Genomic DNA, 14174 nt, shown 5'->3' on the forward strand with positions numbered 1-14174 from the left:
ATTTGTGTTCCTTTATTCAATCCAAACTGCCACCGGGTCAGACAGGCAGAAAGCGCAAGGAACCTGTTACTGTTGCATCTCAAAAGAGAACCTGAGAAGCAACAGTGTTTGCTCCAGGTCTGTCAAACAGATGCATTCCCGAACATGGAACACAGCAGGAACATAACTTACTCAGGTAAGTCCCAAATACAGGCATACACCTGGTTTGGAGGATATCTAGGGCAGAGCTAGGCCATCCCAACATCGCTCTCCAAGAGGCCAAGTACAGAAAAACCACAAATCCTGCAACTTGACTGAATTCTAGTTCATATGCTCCCCAACAGCTGTCAAATTCAAAGTACCACAGCCAAGCTGTGTTGGAAAACTGAGCCATTTCACCTTCTCTCCCCAGTATTCCCATTCAGCCTCCTGCCTTGATCTTGGAGACCTCCTATAGCTCAAGAGAAGCTCAAGTGCTCTTGTCTGACAAAGCAGTTCAGCGCCAGCACTCAGCTTGAGTAGCACATATTCCATTCTGGGATGTTTTTGTTACTAATTTCTTATCTCTTCCAGACATAAGACTCTGCAAAATCACAAAATATGGTGGTCCATTCCATTATGGCATTTCTTGGACTTTGCCTTATTGATATCAACCTGCTTTTGCACTCCAGTACCACAGGCAAACTGTGAAATCTGTCTGGAAACAGTCCAGTTGTATTGCTCTAGCACCAGCTGTGCTACTGGCAGCATCAATCCATGGTGCAACCTCTCCTTCAAGTCACCTTGAGAGACACATCAGACCAAAAGACATCACCTAGAATGGGTTTAAATGAGTTTTATTTTAGACAACCTACATGATAGATGTTTTTTTGTTTTTTTTTTTAAACAATGCCTCCACTCCAAATCAGGGTCAAAATAAGTGAATAAAGCTCAAGATGACATCAGTCCAGTTAGACATTGCTGATTCCTGGTGTTGTGCCGATGAAGAAGAAACAGCAGCCAGCTATGAAGACAAGTGATCCAAAACCATACTGTATGATTTGTTACTGAAACAAGAGTAAGCAAGTGTTAGTTAAAGGTCTTGACATTATCAGCAAATTTCTGTAACTTGTTTGTGTATTCCCTAATTCAATCTGGGCTGCCACAGTCAGGCAGGCAGAAAGCGCAAGGAAGTTATTTTTGCATCTTAGTGCAAACCAGGGAGCAACAGGAAAAGTGCTCATGGTCTATCAGAGGATGCTGATCATTTTTACAATTGTACAGAGCAACTGGCACCCACCAGCTGCTAAACAAGCCAGGCTGAGCACTCATTCACTCTTCCTGCTTGACACACCAAGGTTCATGTTTCCCCTGAAGCACATCCTAAACAAGTACCAGAGCTTACAATGTACCCAGCTGTCTCTGAAGAAAGCCGCACCAAGAAGCTGAAGCAGGTTTTACTGCACATGGGAACACCTTGCTACTGTTCTTGTACTCCACCTTGAAGTAGGTGGAGTTATCCAAACAACACATCCAAAAGGTGTGCCCCCATAGAGAAGATGCACAGAAGCTTCTGCTCCCAGGAAGTGCCCTGCAGGTGATCACCTGTTCCAGGACCAGAACAGACATCCCCCCTCATCAGGCTGTGGGAGGTGCTGTGTCTGTCTGGCCAACTGAAGTGTTCCTTTAATTGGGCTACTGCTGCACACCAGAATCTGGCTCATCTCTACATGACTTGCATACCAGAAAGCCTGTCAGAGGCTTTACAGATAAATTTAGCTGTCTATATACAGACTTCACAAGTCCACAATGGGCAAGGCAACTGTTGGTCCCACACTGCAGTGAATTCCACAGGTGTCCAAGCAAACCAAAAACCCGCGAGTGTTGAGATCCAAATACTATCTTGTGGGTAACCACATTCCAGACCATAGGAGCAGACCACAGGAGCTCAGGTAGTTGGGAGATTCCAGATAGAAAAAAGGTTAAGTACCTGGTCAAGTAATACTGTGTTCCCAAATTTAGGGCAATATTTATACTGACAGTTCTTGTATAAGGGCATCAGATTAAGTGAAAGAAGACAGAATATGACCATGCAAGGTACTTCACAGTTAACTCCCAGAAAAGAGATCCAAAGTAGAAGTGCTCCATTTCAGAGGACCTGCTCTTTAATCTAATGGTTTAAACCCATTCCCAATTACACACATCTCACCAGGGCCATCCCTTCTGCATTTCTTGGCCATAAGTCACCATGAATCACAGCAGTGATATACATCCCCTTTTAGTACAACTGAATAGTACTCAAAGTTTCAGGCATTTTGTATAATATTAAAGCACCAATCAGGCTGTACTTGCACAATACTTAAAGTTTTCAAACTGGCAGCTACTGTTCAACAGGGATACAGGAGAACAAAAGATGAAGGAGCTCACCATGTACTTGGGCACATTAACCCAGTTCAGTACTTACACATTTCTCGATTTCTAAGCCGTCCTTAAAGAAAATCATATATGGGGTCACACCATCCTCACGGAAATCCAGGAGAGCCACCATTCCATCTGGATTCATGTTCTCCCCTACAAAGAACTTCAGAGGAATGTGTCTCTAAGACATTTAATTGGCTAATGCCAGGAGAAAATGCCTTTTTATACAATACTTTTGTATAAGCAATGCAACATCACCAAGCTCAGTTTAAAAGTCTCCCTGACCAGCCACAGGGATTTTCCTTCTCTGCAGCTTGTCAATCTTTGTGCTACCATGGCTGATACACCAGAAGAAAGGGATGCTGTCCAGAGGGACCTTGACAGGCTGGAGAGGTGGCTCCATGGGAACCTTGTGATGTTCAACAAACCAAGTGCAATGCCCTATACCTGGGTCAGGGCAAGCCCAAGCCCAAATACATGCAGGGCTTGGGAATGGATTGACAGCAGCTCTCAGGAGAAAGACCTGGGATGTTGGGGGACAAGTCTGTGTAACCCAGCACTGTGAGCTTGCAGCCCAGAAACCCAGACATCCAAAGAGGAGTGACCAGCAGGTCAAGGGACATGATTTTGTTCCTCTGCTCTGCTAAGCCCTCACCCAGAGTGCTGCATCCAGCTCTGGAGCTGGGATCCCAACACAAGAAGGATGTGGATCTGCTGGACCAAGCCTAGGTAGGCCACTGAGATGGTCAGAGGCCTGGAGCACCTCTCCTATAAGGACAGACTGAGGAAGTTGGGGCTGTTCACCCCTAGAGGCTCCAGGGAGACCTTACAGCACCCAGTATGCAAAAGGGACTACAAAAAGTCTGGAAAGGGACTTTGACAGGGGCACATGGCAATAGGACAACAGGAAATGACTTTGAAACTCTAAAGAGGACAGATTTAGATTATATATTAGGAAGAAATTCTTCACTGTGGCACTGGTGAGACACTGGCACAGACTGACCAGAGAAGCTGTGCATGCCCCATCCCTGGCAGTGTTTGAGGCCAGGCTGGATGGGAGGGACTCTGAGCTACTGGGTCTAGTGGAAGGCATCCCTGTCCATGGCAGGGAATTGGAACTCGATGATGGAATTGGAACCCAACACCTTCTGTGATTCAATAATTTTACCTTGCTGCTATGAACAGAGCAAGAGACAGCAGGGGCCAAAGTTAGACTTCCAGGTCTAACTGCACAGTCCCTGAATCACCATAATAACAAATGTAGCTAACTACAAGCATTACCAGCTGAAATGAGACCACCAAACAGCTAACAGTCTCTGGCTGTTTCTCCTCCCTGACTCTCAGGGCCACTATTACTCTCAAAGACTGTCAAGTTAGCATCCCCACAACAGGAGCCATCAACATTCTCAACAAGCTGTTCAGCAGATGAACCAATCACAGCTTATCAATACTGCTGTAAGGAGACATAACTTACCTGGTAGTTTTTGAAGTTGGCAAGGATGTGTTTGATTTGTTCTGCAGCCCCGGTCATGAAAGGCTTTACTCTCTCTGGCTTGTGTTCCTCAAGTCTGGCTTTGATTCTGGAAGGACAAAGAAAAAATGCTCTGAAAACATGTTCTAGCTTAATATCTTCATTGTCTGGCAGGATGCCATAGCAGAAAGGGTTGACCCAGCTACCTGTCAAACTTAGATTTTGCTGCCTTTCCACCCACTTCCTCTCAAATCCCCCAAATTTTAACTTAGTTTTTTAAAGTGAAATCACAGAACAGTACCTGCCACTCCTACCAAGGTTATTTTACAACCAGGCCAGTGATAGGCAAAAATCAGCAAGCCCTTTCCACAGCACCAGGAATATCACCCACATCACAAAGCTTTTTCACTTTCAGTATTAACCCCACTGAACACCAACCAACAGCTGTTACACCATGAACTAGCAAAAAGACCCATTCACACACGGTTTTTAGCTGTTTACACTGTCACTCTAGAAAAGCTTCAGAAGCTTTTCTTTACCACCTCAGTTCCTCCAAATGAAGGTCTGGCATGGAGATATAGAAAACAGCAAAGCTACAAATAAGATCCAAAGCACACGATCAGTTCCTCTACCTCAGCCAAAATAAACACAGATATTCCATCCCCCATTCTTTAGAGCCCCAGTTCTGCCAAGCATTAAGACATTACTGAAGTTCACAGCCAGTTTCACACCTGTATCAGAATGAACACCTGATAGGAATAAATCCAATGCTGTTTTTACAATCTCAAGCACACAAAACCCCTGCAGTCCAACTGAAAGGAAAGGCCTACCAACACTTACGCTTTCATGTAATCCTTGATGTACTTCTTGTAGGATTCTTTTGTGAAGCTGGTCTCCTGAAGGTGGTGGTTAATTACTATGTCAACACCAGTTATGACCGTGGCTTCTGTTCCATCTCCCTCAGGACCTTCAGCAGAGGCATTGCCACCAATTAGAGAGTCATCAATTTGACCCTCTGTCCTGGTGACCATCTAGATTTAGAGACATCAAAAAACTTAACGGCTCTGCAAAAAACCTTAGCACTACCGCTCTTACACTCCTATGACCTGACAGCAGGGCACAACTCGAGACACAGTTCAGTGCAAGGAACCTGGCTGCAGCTTGAGCACTAATCTCCCAGTGACAGGAAAAGAGGGAACGGGTTAAAATTGAAAGACAGTAGGTTTAGATTAGATATTGGATAGAAAGTCTTTACGTGGGAGGCACTAGCAAAGGTTCCCCAGGGAACCCGTGGATGCCCCACCTTTGGAACTGTTCAAGGCCAGGCTGGATGGGGCTTTGAGCAACCTGGTCTAGTGGACGGCGTCCTTGCCTATGGCAAGGAGGCTGGAACTAGATGATCTCCAAGGTGCGTTCCAACCCAAAGCGTTCTATGATTCTATGACTCCCAAGCACGACTCCCGCACGGTGCACAACCGAATCTCCATTACACTCCAGCCTGGCTGACTCGGGCTCTCTCAGGCACCATCTACGGCAGCACGGGGCACTGGGCCAAGGTGAGTCTTCTCTCTTTCCCTGCTCGGGCTCTTCGCAGGGAGGCCGCCCCCCCTCCCCACCGGCCGTGAGTCACCGCGGCAACCCTTCCTCCCTCCCTCCTTCGGGGCGGGCGGGCACTCACCTTCCCCTCCACTTCCAGGCACAGGCCGTCCGCCACCTCCCGGATCTTGTAGATGTCCGAGAACATCTCATCCTCTGCAGGGACAGAGAAACGCACATACACACCCAGCCGCGTCAGCCTCCGCCTCCCGGCACCCACCACTTTCCCCCATCGCTCCCGCCCCCGGGCTCCGCGCCCCCCCGCCCCGGCCCAGCCCCGCACATGCGCGCCGGCACCGCCGGGCCCAGCGCTCGGGCCCGGGCCGCGCTTCCCCCCCCCCCGCTCCGAGTGCCGGCCCGGCCGCCCCTCCCGGCCGCGCCGCCCCCCCCTCCGCGGCCTTACGGCTGATGCAGTCCCGGTAGATGATCATGGCGGCGGCGGGGGGCGGCGGGGGCGCGGGGTCTCAGCGCAGCGACCCGGGCGCGGGGCGGGAGCGGGGCGGAAAGGGCCGAGTCAGCGCCTGCCGGGGCTCATATAGCGGGCACGGCCCCGCGCGTCACCGCGCACGCGCACTGCGCGCCGCCCCGCCCCTCCGCCAGCGGCGCCCCCGCGCGGCCGCGTCCGGAACCGCCGCGCGAGGGGGGCGCGAGCGCGGGGTTCCCGGCGCGCGGGCCGGGGCAGCGCCACAGCGGGCACAGCGGGCACAGCGGGCACAGCGGGCACCAGTACCGGCACCCGCACCCGCACCTGTCAGTGCGCCGAGGCCTCCCCTCCGCCTCTGCAGGATCAACTCACCCAGCGACCTCACACGGCTTCCCCTCAGGGCCCTTCACCATCGTCACTGCTCTCCTTTGGACGCTGTAATAGCTCCATGTCTTCCTTACATTGTGGCGTCCAGCACTCGAGGTGAGCCGCCCCAGCTCAGAGCAGAGCGGGACAATCCCCTCCCTTGCCCGGCTGGCCGTGCTGTGCCTGATGCACCCCAGGACAGGGCTGGCCCTCTGTGTGCCGGGGCTGTGCTCCGATTCACCTGCCAAACGGCGAGCGGGGTTTCATCCCTCCTGAGTCAGAGGGGCAGGGCTGGCAGGGACCTCTGGAGAGCAACCAGACCTGCCCCGGGCCAGAGCAGGGCTGGTGCCTCTCCCTCATTGCCCGTGCTTGCATTTCAGGGGTTTCAACACCAATTTTCCTCTTGCTCCTAATCTTTTAAGCTCTCAGTAACACATTTCTTTTTGTCTAACTTCCTATGAGGTGTCCGAGAGGTGTGATCACTGGCTCTTCTGTCATTACTCAGAGTCACTGAGCTGGGGCAATCACATTTTCACTTTCTTTTGCCAGTTGGTGCAAGATGGTACAGCTTTTGGGCACACCTATGCATCCTTTCTTTTTCCTCTTTTTTTTTTTTTTTTTCAGGGAGGCAATTATGTATATCCACTCTCTTTTCCTCGTCTTGTATTAGGAAGTGTCTTTGCACCCCCATGTTCCAAACTAGCCTCCAGTTTAACACAGGCAGCCTGGTAAATCCACACACTGACTTTCCAAGGAGAAGTGCACCCAGCTTTTCCCAAGCCCCCCGGGGAAGCACTGCTGCCCGTGTGCCATCACAGCCAGGGTGTCCCCTCCATGGGCAGCCTGACAGGGCTGTGTCTCTGTGAGCTGTCCTGGCCACTTCCAGCTGCTGCCTCCTCGCTGCCATCCCCACACGCTGCTGAGGGGCTCTGGACCTTGCAAGGGCTGTGACACAGGGACACAGAAACTCATTCTGGGTACTGGATCTCCTCCAAATAAGTGATGTTTTGAAAACATTTATGGGGAAATAAGTACGAAGCTATGGAATTCTTCCTGTTATCACTCCCTCAGGGAAATTGAGTTGGGGATGTTCAGAGGCGCTGCTTATGCCTCGTGAAAGGGCTGCCTGGGACAGGTATATTTTTATTATTTTTCTTATAAGGATAAGTGAGATTTAGCCCAGTAGTCAGGGTCGAGATAAAAGACAGAAGGGCAGTTATGCCTAGACCTCTTTTTCCCCCTTTGGACTTACTTTTCTGCAGCAGCCTGTCAAGCTGAAACAAATCTAGACCTCACTTGAACTCCGATTCTTAAGAGACATTGATAAAATACCTTCAAAAGACATCATGGGACCTGAAACTCTTAATGCTGCTAATGGTCCTGGACTTGGCAGAGACATCAGGGCACAGGACACAATTCCCTGTCCCTCGCCTTCCTTAGGCAGTGAATTGCTCATTGCTTTCCTTGTGTGTGCCAGTGGAGGTCCCTTTTTATCTCCTCCTTCCCTGCTCTTCCTTCCTATGCTCCAGATATCAGTGCCCTTTTTTTTAAGATGGTCTAGCTTCTTACATAATCTAATTAAATTTACAAGTCGTTCTCTGCTGGTTTTCACCTTCAAGACTACTGCTGCTATTTCAGGCCTGAAGAAGGGGCTTCTTCCCAAAAGCTTTTCCTGCTTTTTTTTTTTCTTTTCCTCAGTGACATCTGGCCTGATAAAAGATAGCCCCTCTTTTTACAAACCACAATAAAAAAAGAGCAACTTACATCTTTAGCAGTATGTTGAGTGACAGGAGAACATTTGCCTCCTTCTACATAGTGTAATATGCAGCTAAAAACATCCAGTTAGTAGGTGTGCTTCAATTTGGTTTTATTTTCAAGAGACCATTCTAGAAAAAAGGATATTTCTGCAGTAGTCCAGAAACATCTTACAAATTCATCAGTTGACTCAATTTGCTGAAGTCAGGGTAGAAAGCCTCTAGCACAGTGTGATGGTAAAGGGACCTTCAGGTTGCTCTGCCTTGCCTGTAGGTCTGTATTAGGAGTTGCAGGTGTAAAATGTGAGATGTCATTTAAAAATGCATCTGCTAAATGGGTCAAGGCTCCTGTGTGAACACCAGGAGTGTTTGATGTGGAGTTAAGTTAAATCAGTATCAAGTTGAAGTTAGCAGTGTTTTAATTGGCATAGGCTTCGCTGAGGTATCAGTGCTGAAATTTTCCTGTGATCCCATATAAACACTGAATTATGTTATGTGCTGATACTTTGTGAATTTGAAATAGATTTGAAAGTGCTTTTCCCCCCCCCCCTTTTTTTTCAGAATCCATTTGAGAAAACCTTAGTGTTCCTCACCTGCTTTCTGTCCAGGCAGCCTCTTCAAGCGCTTCTCACATCCAGCCAGAGTTGGATTCACGTTTCAGAGTGACACGTTAAAAATGTGGTCCCTCCCTCCACCTTTTTAGGTGCCGATTGACAACCAAAATGATGTGAGAAGTTTTCCTGATAGTGCACCTCGCCTTTTGTGTTGTGTAAATCCTGAAGGACTGATGGAATCCTGTGGGTTTATAGAGGAGTCTTCTAACAGTATCTGAGGAGGATTTTCTAGGCAGATGTCTGCAGAGTGTCACAAGAAGCCTTTCCCATGGAAAGCCACACCTCAGACAGTTGTGAATTACTGCAGTATTGCTTCCATCAATATTGTGTGGATATGGCTGTGCTCAACTGATTGTGTCTTGGGTTAGAGTGCCAGATGACAGCTGATCCTGCACCATTCTGTCCCCAAATAAACAGTCCATTTTCGGCCCTTGTGGCAACTCCCATGAGCTGTAAGAAAAGGGAGGGGATCCTGCCTTCAGCCTATGTCTCCTGCAGGGTGCAATCAGTGGAAATAAAGCAGAGGTGAGGCTGGAGGAAGAGAGGTGGTACGGGGCTATGACATAAGGGGTGGCACCAGTGTGTTCTTTGTAAAAGGCTGTGAAAGTCACATAAAAGTGATGATGTTTTACGTCATTTGCCAGGTGTGGGGGAGAGGATCCTAAGTACACATCTATATCTGCTGGTAGAAAGAAATTGGAAAAAATGAGGATTAAAGGACTGAGCAAGCCCTGGTGCTGCAGAGAGGCTGGCAGGACAGTCTGTGCCCAGTGCCCCCTTCCCCAGTGCATCTCCCAGCACAAAGGCTTTGGGAGAGAGGATGCACATGATCAACTCATGTCTTCACAAATCTGTCTGGAATTTAGGACTGAAACAAGGAGCTGTGACTTTGTAGCCCCTTCTCCAACACACACAGATGGAAACTGTAGCTTTTAACTGGTTCGCTTCAAGTTGTTTCTCCAGGGCATTTCCAGGCAATAAAGATTTGATCCCTATTTGTTACCTCTGCTTATTAATTGGGAATTGATCTTACAAAGCCAGACCATCAGTTTGATTCTTTCAGGTGAGTTTATGTTATGAATATAGTCAGTCTTCCAATGCTTGGCAATCCTTCGACTGTTTTGGATCTCGAGCCAAAATTCATAATTTAGATTTACATTGGCAGTGTACTAAGCCAGAATCCCAGATCCCAAGATTAATATTTGAAAGAGCTGAGCTTTGATCATTAGTGTAGCTTATCAGCTCAGATCTATTCACAAATGATAGACCATATTAGGTTGGACTAGATAGATTAAGGTATCCCAGACAAAGGCATCATTTTTAGAATACAAGGAAGGTGTTTGGCTGAGCAACAACCCCTCTAACACTCACAACAAACGCAGGTGTTCGTGTTCTTACCTTGGCATTTTCAGTACTTACCGTTCCTCTCGGTGGCCGCTGCACTTCTGCCAACACACACAGAGGTCGCTGCGCAGCCACAAACCCCTTTTACCTGCGGCACTGCTCGCCCAGACCCTGCTCCGGGCGGAGTGAGGCTGTCAGCCCGCACTGCGGCTGCTGCGTTTTTAGGAAAAACAGGACTGCGATTCCCAAGTTCACAACTATGAAGCAAGGTGCTGCCCACCCGCAATTTCATACTCCCTAACCATAGAAACATCCAGGTGACTGAAAGGGCTGTGGTGGAAATGTCTGCACCTCTGTGCCAGTGTGTCCCACTGATGTGCTCAATGATGGAATAGAGAGTGCATTCGTTAAAGTGGCAGTAACATTACATTGGGAAGGACCACCAGTGTATTGGAGATTAAAACTGGAATTAAAAAGGGATTTTGACACATTGGACAAGTGGCCTGAATTGTTAGAAGGCATCTGGACAAGGCCAGCCCATCAATGAGCAGTCAAACATTTGCTAAAAGGAAAACCTACCAAAGGCTTTTGAACACAAAGGTGCAGCATAACATTTAAACAAGCTCTGAGCCACACATTACTAGAAACTGAAAGAGTGCATAGGGGAAGTGCTGCCTGATCATGGCCCTGGTCCTCTGCTTGTTGTAGGCTTCTGCTGCTGGCAAATGCCAGGGAATGCTGAGATGATGATGTGCTCCACGTGGGTGCTCTGATGTCATGTTCACAAATACAGAGCAGAAATGATCAGCCATGGACACAGGACAGAGAACTGGGCAGCAGTTCTACAGAAAAGATCTGGGATACTGGTGGATCCAAAGCTGAACCAGAATCATAGAAACATCTAATTTCAAAACGGCCTCTGAGATCATTGTGTCCAGTCATTAACCCAGCACTGCCAAGTCCACCACTAATCCATGTCCCTGAGTGCCACATCTGCTTGCCTTTTAAATACTTCCACAGATGGTGACTCAACAACATCCCTGTGCAGCCTGTTCTGATGCTTGACCAGCCTTTCAGTGGGAAAAACCAATAATCCTAATGTCTATTTTCACCTGTTCTGAGAGAAGGCCACACAATATTGGAGTAGCTAAGTGATGATGTTATGTGTAAGAGACTTGTGCTGTTGTAGACGTGAGGGGCTGAGCTCTGTTTGGTGGTGCTGGTATTTCCTGGAGCACTGACTCCAGCTTTAACAGCACACTTTGAAAAAGCTATGGACTGATCAGCAAGGGTTCACAAGAGCAGAGGGAATGAGTAGAAGGAAAATGAGTTAGTTTGTTTTGCTGTGAGGAAGATTTAGATTAGCCATGGGAAATGCTTTCCAGTACAGCCAGAGAAGCAAAGAATAGGCTGTCTACCTAGTTCTCTGTCCTGGCAGGTTTTTGGGAATAAGCTAGAAACCTGCTCATGGGAGATCAGAAAGCATGTTAGATCTGTCATTGTTGACACAAATAATGGCTGATTCTGCCTGCCTCTAGGTTCTTTTTAACCCTATTCATAACCAAGTGATTCTTATATGAACTATGTGCTGTCATTTATACCTGTTTAGGGTGGTTACACAATCAGGGTAAAATTAATATCCACAAATCCCTATTCAGAATAAACAAGAGGGTTTGGAAAAGGGACATTATGAGAAGAATGTTTCCCTGCATGGCAAGATGGGTCTGTATGGAAATCACGTGCACACAGAAGGAGAAGCATTCACGTTCTGCAGTGCCCAGAGTCTTAATCCTAGTGAGTCCCTATTTTAGTCCTGGTTAAATACAGTGTGGTACAATCCTTTGACTTAGGTTAGAGGTATGCTGCAGAAAGGGCTCCTTCCATGCCAAACCTGAGGCAAGGGTAAGCAGGGATCTATAGTAGGAGTCCTAGTAAAATATCTGTATTGTATTTGAATATCTGTATATAGGCCTTGCCCTGATAAGCCCCAGTTGTTCTTGATGGGCTGCAGCTGTGATGTCCTTAATTGGGCTGCAGCTGTAGCTAATGAAGATAACTGGGATAACAAGGGCTGGGCTTGACCAGTCAGGGAGAACCTGGAAGGAGCCCTGATGGAGAAGGCGTAACAAGCAGAAGGAGTCAGAGCTGTGAAGAACTGCCCCCAAGAAGCATTGCTGAGAAGGTATGAGACTTTAGGAATATGATTGTGACAGTATGAGACTTTAGAAATATGAAATATAACAGAAGATAACAACAGGGGTCTAATTTCTTGTGTTGGGACTCTCCTTAGTCTGTGGGCAGTAAACCTGGACGTCTCTCTTACAGCAGAGTAGAGGTTTTATAAAGTCATCCACCAAAAAAAAAAAAAAAAATTCAGTGCATGCCTGGCTGGTTCAATTGTTTTGCAAATAATGGGAATGGAATTTATCCTATTTATCCTCCACAGCAGAGATAGCTCACGAGCAGATCCATTTGTTAAGAGCGCTCAAGCTGACTTCTCACGGAGCAGCCAGGCTGGCTACAGAAGGGAAGGGGAGCTGGAGCTGCAGGCAGGGGAAGTGTCTTCCCCAGCCAGGGCTCAGTCCCAGGGTGTCCCAGCCGGGCCAGTGGTGTGGGACCAATGTCTGAAGCCACTCCAAGGGCTGGGATGAGCCAGACACAGTGTGGCTGCAGCACAGCCCAGGTGGGGAGTGAGGGATGGGCATGAGCACAAACAGCCACTGAGCCCTGGGGAGGAGGGTCCCAGCAGGGCAGCTCACGGCCCCATCCATGGAGCTGGTTTTACTGCAACGTGAGCCAAGGTTACAATTTCCATCTGCAGGCATCACTTCAAAGTTAGCCAGTGCTTCTAAGGCAAACATCTCTGCCCAGTTCTTCACCCTGAAGACATCTTCAGTTAACTTAGTGATCCCTGTTGAGAGGACGATGTCCTCCTGCGAGCTCTCTGTTTTTGTGCCAGCCTTAAGGCTTTCTGAACGCCTGTGCCATGTGGGACACCCCACTAGATGGCGGGACAGGAGCCGGTGGACGGCAAGCGGGACTCGGCTCACCTTGGTAGGAGGCCAGAGCTTTTTCCACTGCTGTTGGTACCGTTCCCGTGTCACCTGACGTGCCCCGGGACCAGCGCAAGTAAAATTCGATCTTGGGCCTGTAACTGATGCAGCCGCTCTGGGCTCCTGGCCAGCTGGATGCTGCACACAGATACCATTCACTCCTGATAATTAGCATCCACTCATAATGAGCTGGGGTCTGTTGAGTTCTTAGCCATTATAGGGGCTAATCCTGCCATGCTGAACTCACTCAGTTGCCATTTTTCAAAATGGCATTTGCTTCAGAAATCTTATGAAGCCTGAAATTGAGTTCTGCCATTTTAATCCATCCCTGTGTGCTTTTTAGGTCATTGTTACACAGTGTGAGCTCTCAGTCTTGTCAATAGGGAAATAATCATCAGAGCACTCAGCATGTTAGTGGTGTTATCCCTAGAATTCTGACACTACCAGCGGGTAACACAGTTACATTTAGAAAGCAAACTTTGCTGCAGATGCACCAGGAAAATGGCAGGATTTAATACCCATTATGAGGAAATGGGTAGATTAACTTCTTGGTCTCTCAAAGCATCACTTTAAAATACTGTAGGGAACAGCAGGCAACAGGACTAAAAGATTCTATTTTGGAAAACAGCTTCTCAAATGGCAATCCAGTAACTTGAGGTCATAACACGTCAGCTGGAAATACAAAGCTGCTGTCATTTTCAAAGATCTCAAGACAGATATTTATTATTTTCTGTTAAGAATTTAGCGTCCACTACATTCCTCCTTTCTGCAAAAACCAAAAAGGTAACTGGGTGACCAAGCATATGTTGGACACTTAGGAGGTACCTCCTAGCTTCTGACTGATTTTGAATTGCTCTGTTGTTTTGGAAAGGTATGGCAGCACTGTAGGAGCTACTCAAAAATGGGGAATTTTAAGAGAAGGATGAGAGAAGAAGGTTTTAAGGTGTTTGCAGATTCTATCCACAAATATGCTCTGAGGAAATAGGGACTGATCTGTTTATCTGTCTGTGAGATGGCTGATAATCTGAGGCACTTCAAGATAAGGTTAGGAAAGGACCTTGAGAGTTCAGTCAGCCAGTCTTCTTTCATCAGGGAGATTAGTTAAACATGCAGTTTTCTGGGGAGATGTTTGCTTACCTTGTTCTTCAGGTTTCCTGGTGCTGGAGATTTCCATCG

General features: G+C 47.8%; 2 protein-coding genes and 2 non-coding genes across 4 annotated transcripts in view; 1 reads left to right on the plus strand and 3 right to left on the minus strand.

Annotated features, from left to right (window-relative positions):
• On the minus strand, positions 1–136 carry LOC131080768 (small nucleolar RNA SNORA31). Its single transcript, XR_009114201.1, has one exon. It is a non-coding gene; the product is annotated as a small nucleolar RNA SNORA31 (small nucleolar RNA).
• Positions 137–799: 663 nt separating this feature from the next.
• On the minus strand, positions 800–5954 carry TPT1 (tumor protein, translationally-controlled 1). The gene is made up of 6 exons (XM_058018678.1): positions 5847–5954; positions 5526–5599; positions 4688–4878; positions 3851–3956; positions 2423–2539; positions 800–1025 (listed from the first exon to the last, which is right to left on the minus strand). The coding sequence occupies exons 1-6, from the start codon at positions 5872–5874 to the stop codon at positions 1023–1025; spliced, it is 519 nt and encodes a 172-aa protein (XP_057874661.1). The 5' UTR covers positions 5875–5954; the 3' UTR covers positions 800–1022.
• LOC131080767 (small nucleolar RNA SNORA31) lies at positions 1092–1221 on the minus strand. The gene has a single exon (XR_009114200.1). It is a non-coding gene; the product is annotated as a small nucleolar RNA SNORA31 (small nucleolar RNA).
• A 291-nt stretch (positions 5955–6245) lies between the features above and the next one.
• SLC25A30 (solute carrier family 25 member 30) overlaps positions 6246–14174 on the plus strand; it is a 32979-nt gene continuing 25050 nt past the window's right edge. The window contains exon 1 of the mRNA XM_058045674.1: positions 6246–6350. The gene's annotated coding sequence lies outside the window, so the exon portion shown is untranslated. The remainder of the gene's footprint in view (positions 6351–14174) is intronic.

Source organism: Melospiza georgiana, chromosome 2 (genome assembly GCF_028018845.1).
Source record: "Melospiza georgiana isolate bMelGeo1 chromosome 2, bMelGeo1.pri, whole genome shotgun sequence".
Taxonomy (NCBI): domain Eukaryota; kingdom Metazoa; phylum Chordata; class Aves; order Passeriformes; family Passerellidae; genus Melospiza; species Melospiza georgiana.